We start from the raw sequence: 16,299 nt of genomic DNA, 5'->3' as shown, positions 1-16,299 counted from the left end.
ATGATCTGGATGATGGGGCTGTGCGTACCCTCAGCAAGTTTGCAGATGATGCCAAACTGGGAGGAGCAGCCCATACACCAGAGGGACCTCAACAGGCTGGAGAAACGGGCTGATGGGAACCTCATGAAGTTCAATGAGGGGAAGTGAAAAGTCCTGCCCTTGGGGAGGAACAATCCCAGGCACCAGTAAGGGCTGGGGGCCGCCCAGTTGGAAAGCAGCTTCACCGAGAAGGACCTTGAGGTTCTGGCGGTCACCAAGTTGAACATGAGCCAGCCATGCGTCCTTGCGGCAAAGAAGGCAAAGCCTCGCCAGAAGGTCAAGGGAGGTGGTGCTTCTCCTCTGCTCGGCACTGGTGAGGCCACACCTGGAGCGTTGTGTCTCCCCAGTACAAGAGAGACACGGGCATACTGGAGAGAGTCCAACAAAGGGCCACGAAGGTGGTGAAGGAACAGGAGCACCTCTCCTGTGAGGAAAGGCTGAGAGAGCTGGCACTGCTCAGCCTGGAGAAGAGAAGGCTCGGGAGGGATCTCATCAATGTGCATAAACACCTGGTGGGAAGGGATGAAGAAGATGGAGCCAGGCTCTTCTCAGCCGTGCCCAGGACGGTAGGCAGCGGGCACAAATTAAAGCCCATTAAATTCCCAATTCCTAAGTTTTGCAGAGTCCCACGGGCATCCCTCAAATCCTTACGGTCCTCTCGGTTCCTCCTCCTGGTCAGGTGCAGGGTTCAGGTTGGCCTTCTCCAATGCTCTGCCTAGAAATTTCCCTCTGACCCACCCGTTAAGCACTGGAGACCTTTGGTCCCTGTCTTTGAGTCCGTTAACACTGGGCCATCAAGTCTGTGTCCCTGGGTGGGGTTTTTTTATCGCTTCCCTTTTTACTTATTATCCCTTTTGGTAGACCAAAGAGGTCTTTGATGAGGTAACATCAATGCAGCAGATGTTGATACCTTCCACATGCTCCTACACCGACCCCTATCCCAAAGCCCTACCAAAGCTCCGACCCCTCACCCTTACCCCAAGCCCCTAACCCAATCCCTAACCCCAAAATCACGAGGCTGAAGCCCGAACCCACAAACCCTCCCCGTGTCCTGCTCCCTCGCCCTGATTGCTCACCCTAAACCGGGGTCCAGCTCTGGCCACGAGACCCAACTCAATCCCCTCATGGAGGAAGTTCACCAGTAGCCCAACCACTCCCCAGAAACCCTAAGCAGAAACCTGAACCCTCACCTTTCCTTGATCCTGAAGGTTGATGAGGTAGCAATGGGGTCACCCATTAGTCCTGGTCCCAGGGAGCAGCGGGGACCTTGGGGCAGCACTGTCCTACCCAATACCCCCAAGTCTGGGTTGGACTTAGGGTGTCCAAATGCCTGGGGGGAGCCGTTTATGGGTACCCTCAATGCCTGGATCCAGGGGAGCAGTGGAGTCTGGGGGGCAAAGCAGGGGTACCCTGGATTTCCTGAGAGTGGTGGTGGGTCCATGAGGTAGAGCTGAGACATCTGAGTCCTGGGGAGCTGTGCAGGCTATGGGTCAGAGGCCGGGATCTCGAGGTGCCCATGGAGCAGCGGGGTCTATGGGGAAAGGCTGGGCTATCAGGAAGATACGGGTCCCAGGGAGGAGCAGAGTCCTGTGGGGCAGAGCAGGTTGTCCCCAGACATCCGTGTCCTAAGCAGTGGAAGCATCTGCTGTAGGCACCACAAACGGTGTGGCTGTGTGGGTGCACCCTAAAAATTTCAACGGGGGTACGGACGATGCTGTCCGCAATACCGTAGCCGTGAGCTACCAGGAGCTAGAAATCGGCTGGAAAGGAACATTATTTCACAGAATCGCAGAATGGTTGAGGTCAGACGGGACCTCTGGAGGTCATCTGGTCCAACCCCCCCTGCTCAAGCAGGGCCAGCTAGAGCCGGTGGCCCAGGATCGTATCCAGATGGCTTTTGAGTATCTCTGAGGTGGGAGACTCCACAACCTCCCTGGGCAACCCTCACACCTAACGAGGTGTTTCCTGATGATCAGAGGGAACCTCCTGGGTTTCGGTTTGTGCCCGTTGCCTCCGGCCCTGGCTCTGAGCACCACTGAAACGAGACTGGCTCCGTCTTCTGAATGACCTCGGTGTGAGGTCCAGGAGAGCACCTCTCCTCCTTGGCTCCTCTGTCACTTGGAGGAGGAAGTTATCACCGAGGTTCACCGGGAACCTCCTGGATTAGAATCACAGAATCGTTGAGGTTGGAAAAGACCTTTAAGATCATCAAGTCCAACCGTTAACCCAACACTGCCAAGTCCACCACGAAACCACGTCCCTAAGCGCCTCATCTCCACGTCTTTTAGATACCTCCAGGGATGGGGACTCCACCACTTCCCTGGGCAGCCTGGTCCAAGGCTTGACAACCCTTTTGGTGAAGAAATTTCTCCTAAATCCAATCTAAACCTCCCTTGGCGCAACTTGAGGCTGTTTCCTCTCGTCCTATCGCTTGTTAGGTGGGAGAAGAGACTGACCCCCACCTCGCTCCAACCTCCTTTCAGGTAGAGCGCGATGAGGTCTCCCCTCAGCCTCCTCTTCTCCAGGCTGAACACCCCCAGGTCCCTCAGCCGCTCCTGATAGGACTTGTGCTCCAGGCCCTTCACCAGCTTCGTTGCTCTTTGGACAAGTGATGTCAGGGTGGTTGAAGTCCCCTGGGAGGACCAGGGCCTGTCAACGTGAGGCTGCTCCTCTCTGTCTGTAGAGGGCCTCAGCTGCTTGTTCTTCCCGGTCTGTAGCAGACACCCACCACAACGTCACCATCACCTGGCCTCGCTTTCAGCCTAACCCAGCTCTCGAGTTGGCTCCTCATCCATTTCCGTGGAAAAGCTCCACGCGCTCCGTAAAGGGCAACTCTTCTTCCGGTCCTTCCTAAGGAGCTTGTGTCCTTCCAGTGCAACGTTCCCGTCATGGGAGCCATCCCACCACGTCTCCACCCCCAGAAGATCGTAGACCGGCCGCTGGCGACAGGTCTCCAACTCATCACGTTTATTCCCCATGCTGACCCCCGTTTACGGGCAGTGCGTCCTCCAGTCAACGTCTCCGTGATTGGCTACAAACGACAGGTTCAGATAATTTTCTTGGCGGACACTTTTCACATTTTCAAATGTTCTTAATGCAATTCCATTAAAAAAAAAAACAAAAAAAAAGAAAAAACAAACAAATCAGACCAGATTTTGGTCACGTCGCATTGTCAAGCAGATTTTGATCTGCCCAGTGGCAGAAAAAATACACTTCCCCGCCCCCCCCGCCCCCAAGCAAATTTTTAATTTCTCCTTGAAAAGGGGAGAGAATAAATTTTTGGCAATAGGTGAGATTCAGCTTTTGGGAGACGTATTGTCTCCCTCAAAAAAAAGGCGGTTATTAAATTTGCAGACATAAGCAACTGCTTTACATTCGTGATCGTGGTTCAAACCATCACGAAACTTGTTCCTACAGCACCCAAGTCCGCCCCAGTTTCTGTTTATACTTTCACTAACAATAAAAAAGGTGGTTTTGGTTTGTTTTTTTTTTTTTTTTCCCCTTACATGCAGTAATATAACCCTCACGTTCCGTTGTCGCGTCTCAGGTCCTCGTGAGACATCTGCCCCGCTTCCGACGGCGAGGTCTCCAGCAGCGACCGCTATTTTTTTACACCTTCGTTCCCTTCTTTACACAGGGAGCCGCAAAATTTCTTCCTCCTTCGACCCAGCGTGGATTCGGTTGGGAACGTGGTCATCGCCACGACTATCGTGACTCAAACTAACAAAGAAGCGTAAAAAACACCAAGACGCGGTTTCAGACCGTGGTTCTTCTCGCTGCGGTGCTTTGCACCTGGCCCAAAAAGTGCTGTTTTGGTTCATTTTTAAATATACAGAGCGAAGGTCTGTCCGGGTATCAGCAGAGTTGGTGCCACGTCTGCAATATCTTGGATCTCCTACAGGTCCTCGGAAAATGAATTTTAAACGCGTTTCCCGTGGGAACGCGATCCTTTGGTTGAAATTATTTCAAGACCTAGTCAGGAAACAAAATCAAAATTTCTCGGTGTAAGTTTTTATAGAAGGAAAACTCCCGATTTTCGAGCCCGAGCTCGCTGCGGGATAAACCTTCTTCAGGCTGGTTGCTAGCAGATCTCTCGCTTGGGGTTCTGCCAGGCCTGGGGGGGCTTCCATTTACTCACGTGGCCAATAAATAAAGGAAAAATAAAGGGGAAAAGGGATCACCTGAAGTTTCCCTCGGCGTCAGCAGGGTGCTTTAGTAATTCAGTAATTAAGGAAGTGAGAACATGTGGTAGCTTCTGCTTGCAGGTCAACAAGCTCTTCGCACAAGGAGGAGTCCCGGTCTCCAACCTCCGAGTCAGGACTCTGGGTACGTTCTCCATTTTTAACATAAAAATGCAAAAAATAACCCCGAAAGCAACCGCCCTGCCCTCCAGGCGAGCGCCGTAAGGGTGGAGGCGCAGGAGTAGTTTCTCTTTTCCTCTCTCTGGCTTTTGGTGGGGTTTCCGAACGAGTCTTTTCAATACGAATCGGTTTTTTTGTAATGTGATTTTTAAAATTTAAAAAAAAAATTTTTTTTTTTTCCCCTTGTGAATGCCTGGGGTAGGTGTTTCATCATTTCGGTGTGAAAGAGGTGGATTTTGGGGGTGGGCGCATCGTTCCTACTGGTTGATTTTTGTTTGAGGGTGGAGTTTGATCCTGGGAGGTCCCGGGAACCTTTTTGCTCAGTTGGAAGCAGATTTTCGTACTTTCACGGATTTGCCAGAATTCCCTTGGCTTCAACTCACGGATTTTCAGGAGATAATTGGCTCTTAATTCCTGCAAATCTAATCGGGATGCAAGAAAATACCCTTGATGTGAGAGCGTTTTCACCCGTTTTCGCGGTCCCTGACGTTTTCATTCCCGCAATTAAATATTGCGTTACGGCTTGCAGAAAACTTCTGATAAATCCACGATAGCAGAAACACGATTTCAGGGAAATGCCTATTTCTCGTGACGACGGACTCGGCGACATCAGCAAAACGAAGCTGTAAATCCTTTAAAAAAGGAAAAAAAAAAAAAAAAAGGAGCCAGTGAGGCTGGAGGAGCGCAGCTGCCGTTGGCAGACTTCGTTAGCAAACGATGGACCCAGCTGATAACAGGATGGAATAAAACTTGGATTTACAGCCGAGTGCAGCAGCTGAAAAAAGAAGGCAAAAGGGCCGGAAGGTACGTAATTTAATTTACCGGGTCCTCGTTTTTCTAGGAATTTTTGCCCGAATAGACATTTATAAAGCAAACATCCTCATTTTTAGCATCTAAATACTTGGGAATGAAAGAACGGAAAATTGAATGTTACGGTTGTTTGGAATGGGTGCTTAGGGCAACGCCAACTTTAATAATAATACTTCAGTTTTAACGATTATTACTTATTATTCAGTATAATTGTCATTCTTGCCGTTATTATTTCAGTTTTGCCACCGAATGAACGTTAGTTCTTGGGGCTCCTGCTCAATATTCAATGTGAAAGGGAATTGCAGAGAGGCAGAGCCGTTGTATCGTTTCGTGGTTAAAATGCATTTTTTTTTCCAATGTGGTTTTTTTTTGGGGGGCTGCTGGGGCACGAGAGGTGAAGAGGTGCAACAGGGCTGCTCTTTTTAGGCACGCGCTTTCCTCCTTTTTTACAAATAAAAGAGTCTTACCCTGTTCGTTGGTGTTTTTTTTTTTTTTTTAGGGCAAATTAATACCCTCCTTTATACAGCTGGAGTTTTTGTTTGTTTGAAAAAACAAAACTTGCCAAACCAAAATTGGTTCAGGTTTAGTTCTGGAGTTTCAGACAAAAAAAAAAAAACAAAAAAAACCAACTCCGTAATTAGAGTTGGATGAAAATTCTGTTTTGTGCCTATTTGAAAGGAGTTTGCAGGGAGGAAAAAGAAATCCCTCAGTGATAAATAATGACATCATCACTGTTACTTGGATTATTCTGAATATGAGAATTATTGTACGTGGCCCATATAGTGACGTATGCGTGAGGGGATATGATTTAAGACTGAAACTATGATTCTATGCGTAGAATCGTTGGGGTTGGAAAAGACCTTTGAGATCATCAAGTCCAACCGTTAACCCAACACTGCCAAGTCCACCACGAAACCACGTCCCCAAGCGCCTCATCTCCACGTCTTTTAGATACCTCCAGGGATGGGGACTCCACCACGTCCCTGGGCAGCCTGGTCCAAGCCTTGACAACCCTTTCGGTGAAGAAATTTCTCCTAAATCCAATCTAAACCTCCCCTGGCGCAACTTGAGGCCATTTCCTCTTGTCCTATCGCTGTTACTTGGGAGAAGAGACCAACCCCCACCTCACTACACCCTCCTTTCAGGTAGTTGTAGAGCGCGATGAGGTCTCCCCTCAGCCTCCTCTTCTCCAGACTAAACAACCCCAGTTCCCTCAGCCGCTCCCCATCAGACTTGTGCTCCAGGCCCTTCACCAGCTTCGTTGCCCTCCTCTGGACACGCTCCAGCACCTCCATGTCCTTCTTGTCGTGAGGGGCCCAGAACTGAACCCAGGATTCGAGGTGCGGCCTCACGGGGGGACAACGACCACCTCCCCGCTCCTGCTGGCCACACCCTATATAGTTTTGCAAAATTGTTATTTTTGGTTTCCTTATACAACCGCGTTCTTCCGGGCGTAGATGGAAAAGAAGAAATTCAGCGAATTGGAAATTATATTCATCGTCCTCTTCTGTTTGGCGGTGGCCGTGGCCTGTGTCCTCATCGGGGTTTTGGCAACGAGGGAAACTGAGTCCAAAAGCACCCGTAAGTGCTGATTTCTGCTGCCGAATCAGAAAAAAAGGCCTCGTCTTGAAGCTTTCGGATCTGTTTGAGAAAATAAGATAATATATGTATAAAATATTAAATATATTCACATATAAGATATGAATATATAATAAATTATTAAAGATACAATATAATACAGGATTTATAATTTATTTACATATAAATCTATAACATTTTAGTATAAATATAATAGATATAAATAAAAATTGAAATAATTATTTTATAATCTGCAGAAATTGGACACTGCCCCCAGGATCTGATGGGGATTATTTTAATGCCAGTTGTGGAGAATCACCAACCTCTCCCAAAAAAATGAGAATAAACACTTTTCTTCTCCCCTTTGCAGAATTTATTATGGCTTTTGACGTGACTCCATTTTTATCATTAACCAAAGGCGAACCGGAGTCACGTGCCGATAACAGGGATGGTGTTGAACTGTGGAAATAAATGGGATGAGACGTTATTAAAGGCAAATTCTATCCCCCCTAAACCTCAGTTTCCTTTTGCTTCATTTTCTCTTTGTGAAAAGAGGAAGATTTCAATATTTTTTCATTTAAAGCATCGCTTAAAAAAAAAAGACGGAGGGAGACAAAGCCCTGTTGTACAGAGAAAAACCGATAACCGTAAAAACCTGTACTATTTTTACTGTTTCAATACATTAGAAATCTCTTGTCTTAGAGACACCCCGGTGTTTAAAACCTGGAAAAATGAAGTTTTTCTGTCTTTTTTTGGAGCAGTTGCACAGAATTTTGTAAAACGAGCGGGTTAGCAGCAGTTGAGGCTTGTTGGAAGCGATGCTCGTGGTTGGAGAGGATGAGAAACGACTTGGGAAAATGGTTAAAAGGACATTTAATAATAGGAGTAGCAATAGTAATGCTACGAATATAAGATTTTTAATTTAAATTATTGAGATTAACCCCTTCATTTCTCTGCCTCACAGAATTTTCCCCAAACTGCCCGAGTGTGGGAACAGCCGAGCGGATCGACTGCATCCCGGACCGAGTCGCCACCAAGGTCTGAAAACATGAGAAAAAGAAACAAATAAATAGGTTTTATAGCCTGACCTATGGGATAAATTACTCCCATTAAATAACAAAAGAAATTACCTTGTTTATACCAGAGCAGGGGTTTTTTTTAACCATTTTTCAACCGGCAAACGCCTGAATTTTTTTTGGTGACGTGCAGCCACCGGTAGTAACCGATTTAACCAATTTCAGCCCATTACCAAGCTGGATTTTTCTCCTTGGGGGAGCAGGGACAAAGTCCGTCTCGTTGATTTAAATTTAAGTTGGGAACAAAACTGGGCCAACACCAACTCATTTGGAAATATTTCCGCTTGGCTGAAACTGCCTTTTTTTTGGCGTGACGTCAGATATTAACGTTTCTAATGGCGTCTTAAACTAAAAATCAGCTCATCGCGATGCATAAGATTTTTAGGCTGTAATATTGCGATCTTTTCCAAAGCGAATTGAGTCTCCATCGCTCTCTTACGTTGGTGCTGTCTCGAAAACGGAGCACAGAATTTAGAAAACGAGGTGAATTCTTTCAGTTTTCCAGCAAAACCCACTATCATAACGTCGTAAAATAACATTTAATACAATTTGGCCACTAAAACCGTAATTAAAGGTCAAACTGATGGCAGAGTCCTCTTTTCCATGGGAGACAGCACATAGCGTCGGAGCAGCCTTGCGAATCGTTTTAATCTTTAATTAATACCTTGGAGCCAGCTGAGCCGTACCAAGTGACCAACGTTAAATATTAACTTATAATTTAATATTAGTATTAAAGTTATAATTTAATATTAGTATTAAATATTGTTGAATTTGAGAGTAAAAACGGAGAAGCAACACAGCCATCACACGCTGTGGGAAATCTTCTCGCTGCCGTTGTGCCGCAAATTCTCGTTATTTATTTATTCGTGTCTTTATTTACGTCCCGCGTTTTGCATCACCCCTAAGATTCAATTCTTTTTTAGAACCTTTTTTAGAAGGTTCGGTGCAGAGCGGAGCGAACGAGTTGAAAAACCTATTTTCTTCACGAAGAGTTGATTTCGTAGAATTATTGGATTTCTTTCAATAATAATAATAATAATAATGAATAATAAACGCGATTTGCCGCTGCCTTTTTTACCATTCAGGAGATTTCAGGCTAAAGACTCGCTGGGAAAATGCCAATTAATTTAAATTACACGCAAGCTCGTTCAGCCTTGCTTTCCTCGTTCATGCAAAAGCTATACAAAAAGCCAGCAAACGAGCACGTGTAACCAGATTTTAAAATCGTGAAAAAACCCCAATAGTTTGAGCATAAAGACAAAGCCGTGGCTCCCTCTGCATTTTGCGGACGTCTCCATTTGCCGCATGGGATGCGTCACCCCCCGGCCGTGGCGACCTCAATATCGGAAAGATCCAGTTCTGCACGGGCTCAAATAGAGGAAAAAACACCTTTTTTTTTGTAAATAAACAACAACAAAAAGCATGTTATGTTCTGCGATGAATAAATAAATACTTATTTATTAACCACGCCTAGGATGGAGGAGAGTTGGGATTCTTTTACCGCTCGCTGCAACTGAGAGCAAAGTTTGACGAGGCAAGAAAATGCCCTGAAAAATGACCCCTCACGGCTGGGACCAATTTTCTGATAAATGGGTTGATTTCTGTGGGTTTATGTAATTTTAGTCACGCCGTTGCCTTCACCCCCGGGGCAGAGTCCGGGAGTTATCGCTTGCGCTGCTGTAAAACCTCCGCCTTATCTGTAAAGAAGCCTGGGATTGGTCTCCGGGGCTCTGCTTCCCACCGGTGGCTGCTGGGTGGTTTTTATGGCCCAGAGGGCGGGGCGGGCGTTGATGTTTATTTACGCAAAGCGATAGCTTTTGTAACGGCGCAAATCATTTTTTGGGGTGGACTCTGCTCCTCTCTTGGTGCTGGGCATGAAAGATATAGACTATAAAATACAATATATATACTATAAAAGGTTTTTTTACATATAGATGTATTTATATATATATAAAAGTGCGTATATAAAAGTATATATAAATAAATATACTATAAGGCATATAATATGATACAATACAATATGATATAATATATGTATTTTCTATATATAAAAATATACGAGGTATATATAAATAAATAATTTTTCAGGTGGACTCTGCTCCTTTCTTGGTGCTGGACATGAAAGATATAGACTATAAAATACAATATATATACTATAAAAGGTTTTTTTACATATAGATGTATTTTTATATATATAAAAGTGCGTATATAAAAGTATATATAAATAAATATACTATAAGGCATATAATATAATATGATATAATACAATAAGATATAATATATATATTTTATATACAAAAAATATATATAAGGTATATATATAAATAAATAATTTTTCAGGTGGACTCTGCTCCTTTCTTGATGCTGGGCATGAAAGATATAGACTATAAAATATAATATATATACTATAAAAGTTTTTTTTTCATATATATGTATTTTTTATATATATATAAAAGTGCATATATAAAAGTATATATAAATAAATGTACTATAAGGCATATAATATGATATAATACAATATGATATAATATATATATTTTATACATATATAAAAATATATAAGGCATATATAAATAAATAATTTTTCAGGTGGACTCTGCTACTTTCTCGGTGCTGGGCATGAAAGATATAGACTATAAAATATATATACTACAAACATTTTTTATATAACTATAAAAGTATTTTTATGTATATGAGCGTATATATATAAAGTATATAAAAATAAATATACTATGTATAATATATGACATCACATAATATCACAGAATATCACAGAATATCACAGAATATCACAGAATATCACAGAATATCACATAATATCACATAATATCATCGCGGAACATAACATGGGTTTTGTTGTTGTTTATTTTTTTTAAAAAAAGGTGTTTTTTCCTCTATTTGAGCCCGCGCAGAACTGGATCTTTCCGATATTGAGGTCGCCACGGCCCACGCCGGGGGGTGACGCATCCCATGCGGCAAATGGAGACGTCCGCAAAACGCAGAGGGAGCCACGGCTTTGTCTTTATGCTCAAACTATTGGGGTTTTTTCACTATTTTAAAAGCAAAAACGACCTGCGCTTTTATACAGTCTTCAGCGCGTGACTTTTTTTCACCCTTTTTTTTGGCAGCTCAAAGGCTTCAAGAATTTCTTTAACGGACTCGTGTCGCTCCTGGCTTTAAGAAAGGACAAGTGTCCAGAATCCTCATTTTTTTTTTGTGTTTTTTTTTTTTTTTTTTCCAGAACTAACGGGCAATTCTCCCCTTTGAATCGCCCAAACCACTCGTTCCTGCTCTTTGCCACCAAAAGGACCTGAGAGATTGTTTAGAGGGGGAGGCGAACTGGTTGCAAATCTTACGTGGGGTTTTCTGGGGGGGGGTGCGGTTTATTATGGGATTTATTTGTCTTAAAATCTCCTCTTCTGGAGCAGAGCCTCTGCAGCCTCCGCGGCTGCTGCTGGAGCCCCCAGAGCGAGACCAGCGTGCCCTGGTGCTTCTTCTCTTCAAACCACGGGTACAAAGTGGACGGAGGGCTGCGAACAACTCGGGAGGGTAAGTGGGCACCAGAGCGCCCAGGATTAGGTGCAGGCAGATTTCCAGTTCAATAAAATTCGTTTATTCTAATTCTATTCTATTCTAATTCTATTCTATTCTAATTCTATTCTATTCTAATTCTATTCTATTCTAATTCTATTCTATTCTAATTCTATTCTATTCTAATTCTATTCTATTCTAATTCTATTCTATTCTAATTCTATTCTATTCTAATTCTATTCTACTCTGTTCTAATTCTACTCTGTTCTAATTCTACTCTGTTCTAATTCTACTCTGTTCTAATTCTACTCTGTTCTAATTCTACTCTGTTCTAATTCTACTCTGTTCTAATTCTACTCTGTTCTGCTTTAGCTTAGCTTAGCTGTGCTTCAGCTTAGCTTAGTTGTGCTTTTTTAGTTTAGCTGCGCTTCAGCTTAGCTTAGCTGTGCTTCAGCTTAGCTGTGCTTCAGCTTAGCTTAGCTGTGCTTCAGCTTAGCTGTGCTTCAGCTTAGCTGTGCTTCAGCTTAGCTTAGCTGTGCTTCAGCTTAGCTGCGCTTCAGCTTAGCTTAGCTGCGCTTCAGCTTTGCTTAGCTGCGCTTCAGCTTTGCTTAGCTGCGCTTCAGCTTTGCTTAGCTGCGCTTCAGCTTAGCTGTGCTTCAGCTTAGCTTAGCTGTGCTTCAGCTTAGCTTAGCTGTGCTTCAGCTTAGCTGTGCTTCAGCTTAGTTTAGCTGCGCTTCAGCTTAGCTTAGCTGTGCTTCAGCTTAGCTTAGCTGTGCTTCAGTTTAGCTGTGCTTCAGCTTAGCTTAGCTGTGCTTCAGCTTAGCTGTGCTTCAGCTTAGCTTAGCTGTGCTTCAGCTTAGCTTAGCTGTGCTTCAGCTTAGCTGTGCTTCAGCTTAGCTTAGCTGTGCTTCAGCTTAGCTTAGCTGTGCTTCAGCTTAGCTTAGCTGCGCTTCAGCTTAGCTTAGCTGCGCTTCAGCTTAGCTGTGCTTCAGCTTAGCTTAGCTGTGCTTCAGCTTAGCTGTGCTTCAGCTTAGCTTAGCTGTGCTTCAGTTTAGCTGTGCTTCAGCTTAGCTTAGCTGTGCTTCAGCTTAGCTTAGCTGTGCTTCAGCTTAGCTTAGCTGTGCTTCAGCTTAGCTTAGCTGTGCTTCAGCTTAGCTTAGCTGTGCTTCAGCTTAGCTTAGCTGCGCTTCAGCTTAGCTTAGCTGCGCTTCAGCTTAGCTGTGCTTCAGCTTAGCTTAGCTGTGCTTCAGCTTAGCTGTGCTTCAGCTTAGCTGTGCTTCAGCTTAGCTTAGCTGTGCTTCAGCTTAGCTTAGCTGTGCTTCAGCTTAGCTTAGCTGAGCTTCAGCTTTGCTTAGCTGCGCTTCAGCTTTGCTTAGCTGCGCTTCAGCTTAGCTGCGCTTCAGCTTAGCTGTGCTTCAGCTTAGCTTAGCTGTGCTTCAGCTTAGCTTAGCTGTGCTTCAGCTTAGCTGTGCTTCAGCTTAGCTTAGCTGCGCTTCAGCTTAGCTTAGCTGCGCTTCAGCTTAGCTTTGCTGTGCTTCAGCTTAGCTTTGCTGTGCTTCAGCTTTGCTGTGCTTCAGCTTTGCTGTGCTTCAGCTTTGCTGTGCTTCAGCTTAGCTGTGCTTTAGCTTTAGTTTAACTTTAGTTTAGCTTTATTTCTCTTTAGATTTATTCCGCTTTAGTTTAGCTTTATTTTTCTTTAGCTTTATTCTGCTTTAGTTTAGCTTTATTCTGCTTGAGCTTTATTTTACATATTTCATTTCACTTCATTTCCCCACCCGAGGGTTTCAAGCTACGTTGACGCGGCTGTCCTCACCTTCGCTTTTCGGGAACGATATCAACACCGTCCTCCTCACGGCGGAGCATCAGACGCAAAACCGCTTTCGGTTCAAGGTGAGTTTTTCAGCCCGTTCCCGGCAAGATTTTGGCCTGGCGGGCGCAGGAGGGAGATGCTGTGGGGTTACAGAGGCGGAATAATTCCCTTTCTCACCAAAATACATCCTCGTACTTCCAAGGAAAAATTCTGAACCAGGAGAGGCTTTTTTGTAGCCAGAGGAGCAACGGTTTAGCCCAGCAGGATTTGTGCGTGAAAAATTGCAAATCCCTTTAAAAAGATCAGATTTTTATCTCGCTTCCATTTTTTACCCTCCTCTTCGTTGGAAAAGAGTTTTGGGCCAAATACATTCATTTACGTCTATCTCACATTTTGGCAGAAAGCTTTAACGCTTCCAAAGCACTTTGTGGTTTATGGAAAATTCAGTGCTCAGTGTGTAGCAAATATGTGAAAATCCATGGATTTTTGGGGGCTGGACAGGACTTCTGGGTTTTTTTGTTGGGTTTTTTTTGTTTGTTTTGTTTTGTGGGGCTTTAGTTTGGTTTCTTTTTTCTTTGTTTTTCCTTTTTCCCTTCTTTGTTTTTCCTTTTTCCCCTTCTTTGTTTTTCCTTTTTCCCCTTCCTTGTTTTTCCTTTTTCCCTTCTTTGTTTTTCCTTTTTCCCCTTCTTTGTTTTTCCTTTTTCCCTTCTTTGTTTTTCCTTTTTCCCTTCTTTGTTTTTCCTTTTTCCCTTCTTTGTTTTTCCTTTTTCCCCTTCTTTGTTTTTCCTTTTTCCCCTTCTTTGTTTTTCCTTTTTCCCTTCTTTGTTTTTCCTTTTTCCCCTTCTTTGTTTTTCCTTTTTCCCTTCTTTGTTTTTCCTTTTTCCCTTCTTTGTTTTTCCTTTTTCCCTTCTTTGTTTTTTCCTTTTCCCCTTCTTTGTTTTTCCTTTCCCCCTTCCTTGTTTTTCCTTTCCCCCTTCCTTGTTTTTCCTTTCCCCCTTCCTTGTTTTTCCTTTCCCCCTTCCTTGTTTTTCCTTTCCCCCTTCCTTGTTTTTCCTTTCCCCCTTCCTTGTTTTTCCTTTCCCCCTTCCTTGTTTTTCCTTTCCCCCTTCCTTGTTTTTCCTTTCCCCCTTCCTTGTTTTTCCTTTCCCCCTTCCTTGTTTTTCCTTTCCCCCTTCCTTGTTTTTCCTTTCCCCCTTCCTTGTTTTTCCTTTCCCCCTTCCTTGTTTTTCCTCTTCCCTCCCCTTGTTTTTCCTCTTCCCTCCCCTTGTTTTTCCTCTTCCCTCCCCTTGTTTTTCCTCTTCCCTCCCCTTGTTTTTCCTCTTCCCTCCCCTTGTTTTTCCTCTTCCCTCCCCTTGTTTTTCCTCTTCCCTCCCCTTGTTTTTCCTCTTCCCTCCCCTTGTTTTTCCTTTTCCCCTTGTTTTTCTTTCCTGGGACAACCGGGTTTACTGGACTGTGTGGGTTCGATGCCCTGGCACATCAGACCCACAGGAGTATAAGGCTCTCGTAGACACCGGTGCACAGTGCACCCTGATGCCATCAGGCTATAAAGGGGCAGAACCCATCTGTATTTCTGGGGTGACAGGGGGATCCCAAGAGTTAACTGTATTGGAGGCCGAAGTGAGCCTGACCGGGAATGAGTGGCAGAAGCACCCCATTGTGACTGGCCCAGAGGCTCCGTGCATCCTTGGCATAGACTATCTCAGGAGAGGGTATTTCAAGGACCCAAAAGGTCCACCAAAGGTGGGCTTTTGGTATAGCTGCCCTGGAGACGGAGGAAATTAAACAGCTGTCCACCTTGCCCGGTCTCTCAGAGGATCCTTCTGTTGTGGGATTGTTGAGGGTTGAAGAACAACAGGTACCAATCGCTACCACAACAGTGCATCGGCGGCAATACCGCACCAACCGAGACTCCCTGATCCCCATCCATGAGCTGATTCGTTGACTGGAGAGCCAAGGAGTGATCAGCAAGACTCGCTCACCCTTTAACAGTCCCATATGGCCAGTGCGAAAGTCTAATGGAGAGTGGAGACTAACAGTAGACTACCGTGGTCTGAACGAAGTCACGCCGCCACTGAGTGCTGCCGTGCCGGACATGCTAGAACTTCAATACGAACTGGAGTCAAAGGCAGCCAATGGTACGCCACCATTGATATCGCTAATGCCTTCTTCTCCATCCCTTTGGCGGCAGAGTGCAGGCCACAGTTTGCTTTCACTTGGAGGGGCGTCCAGTACACCTGGAACCGACTGCCCCAGGGGTGGAAACACAGCCCTACCATTTGCCATGGACTGATCCACACCGCACTGGGACAGGGTGAGGCTCCGCAACACCTGCAGTACATGGGTGACATCATCGTGTGGGGCAGCACAGCAGAAGAAGTTCTTGAGAAAGGGAAATCCTTCTGAAAGGAGGTTTAGCCAGTTGAGTAGGTTTGCACGGTCTTAATTTTGCCATTTATTGATGTCAACCACTTCTCGTCGTGATGCTGTTTTGACAACGGGTGGGGTTGTTTTTTTTTTTCGCCCCGTCAAATTTGGATGGTTGTGCTGGCAAGCGTTAAAACGAGGCATTAATTTCTAAATTACTTATTTTATTCTTTAAACTTATTTTGTTCTTTAAACATGCGTAGATGACTGATCCTAAAACACAAAGATTTGAAGTCCCCCATAAGCACGTGGGACCTTTCAGCGGTCCGGCAGCCTCCAACTTAAAATATAAAGTTGATGTCCAGCAAAATCCCTTTGGCATCATGGTGACAAGAGCAAGCAATGGAAAAGTTTTGTGAGTAAATTTTGGGCTTTTTATCCATAAAATCGTGACGCCATCTGTTTTCTCTGAAGGTCTGCATTGCTTTAGGCGCCGTCTTGGGCATGCGATCTGCTTCTCTTCTTTTGATGGATAAACAGGATGGAAAAGCTCTTTCCGCAATAAATTTGGGAGATGGGGAGGTCTATCGCACGGTGTTTGGGTTTTGCCGTCTTCTTTCGATGGATAAACAGGATGGAAAAGCTCTTTCCGCAATAAATTTGGGAGATGGGGAGGTCTATCGCACGGTGTTTGGGTTTTGCCATCTTCTTTCGATGGATAAACAGGATG

The 16,299-nt window shown here is 44.6% G+C and overlaps 1 protein-coding gene across 3 annotated transcripts in view; it reads left to right on the top strand.

Moving 5' to 3' along the window:
- Positions 1-1,591: 1,591 nt before the first annotated feature.
- The window catches only part of LOC142074469 (maltase-glucoamylase-like), a 56,047-nt gene continuing 41,339 nt past the window's right edge, over positions 1,592-16,299 (top strand). For all 3 annotated transcript variants that reach the window (XR_012670615.1, XR_012670614.1, XM_075135117.1), the window contains exons 1-6: positions 1,592-5,204; positions 6,668-6,791; positions 7,753-7,826; positions 11,293-11,413; positions 13,176-13,285; positions 15,833-15,984. Coding sequence is in view for 1 of the 3 variants with exons in the window: in XM_075135117.1 (XP_074991218.1) it covers positions 6,668-6,791; positions 7,753-7,826; positions 11,293-11,413; positions 13,176-13,285; positions 15,833-15,984 (581 nt within the window). In the remaining 2 variants the exon portion in view is untranslated. The remainder of the gene's footprint in view (positions 5,205-6,667; positions 6,792-7,752; positions 7,827-11,292; positions 11,414-13,175; positions 13,286-15,832; positions 15,985-16,299) is intronic.

The sequence above is a fragment of the Calonectris borealis genome, chromosome 36 (assembly GCF_964195595.1).
Source record: "Calonectris borealis chromosome 36, bCalBor7.hap1.2, whole genome shotgun sequence".
NCBI classification, from domain to species: Eukaryota; Metazoa; Chordata; class Aves; order Procellariiformes; family Procellariidae; genus Calonectris; species Calonectris borealis.
Note: the sequence above shows the minus strand (reverse complement) of the source record. Positions and strands in the feature narration are given on the sequence as shown.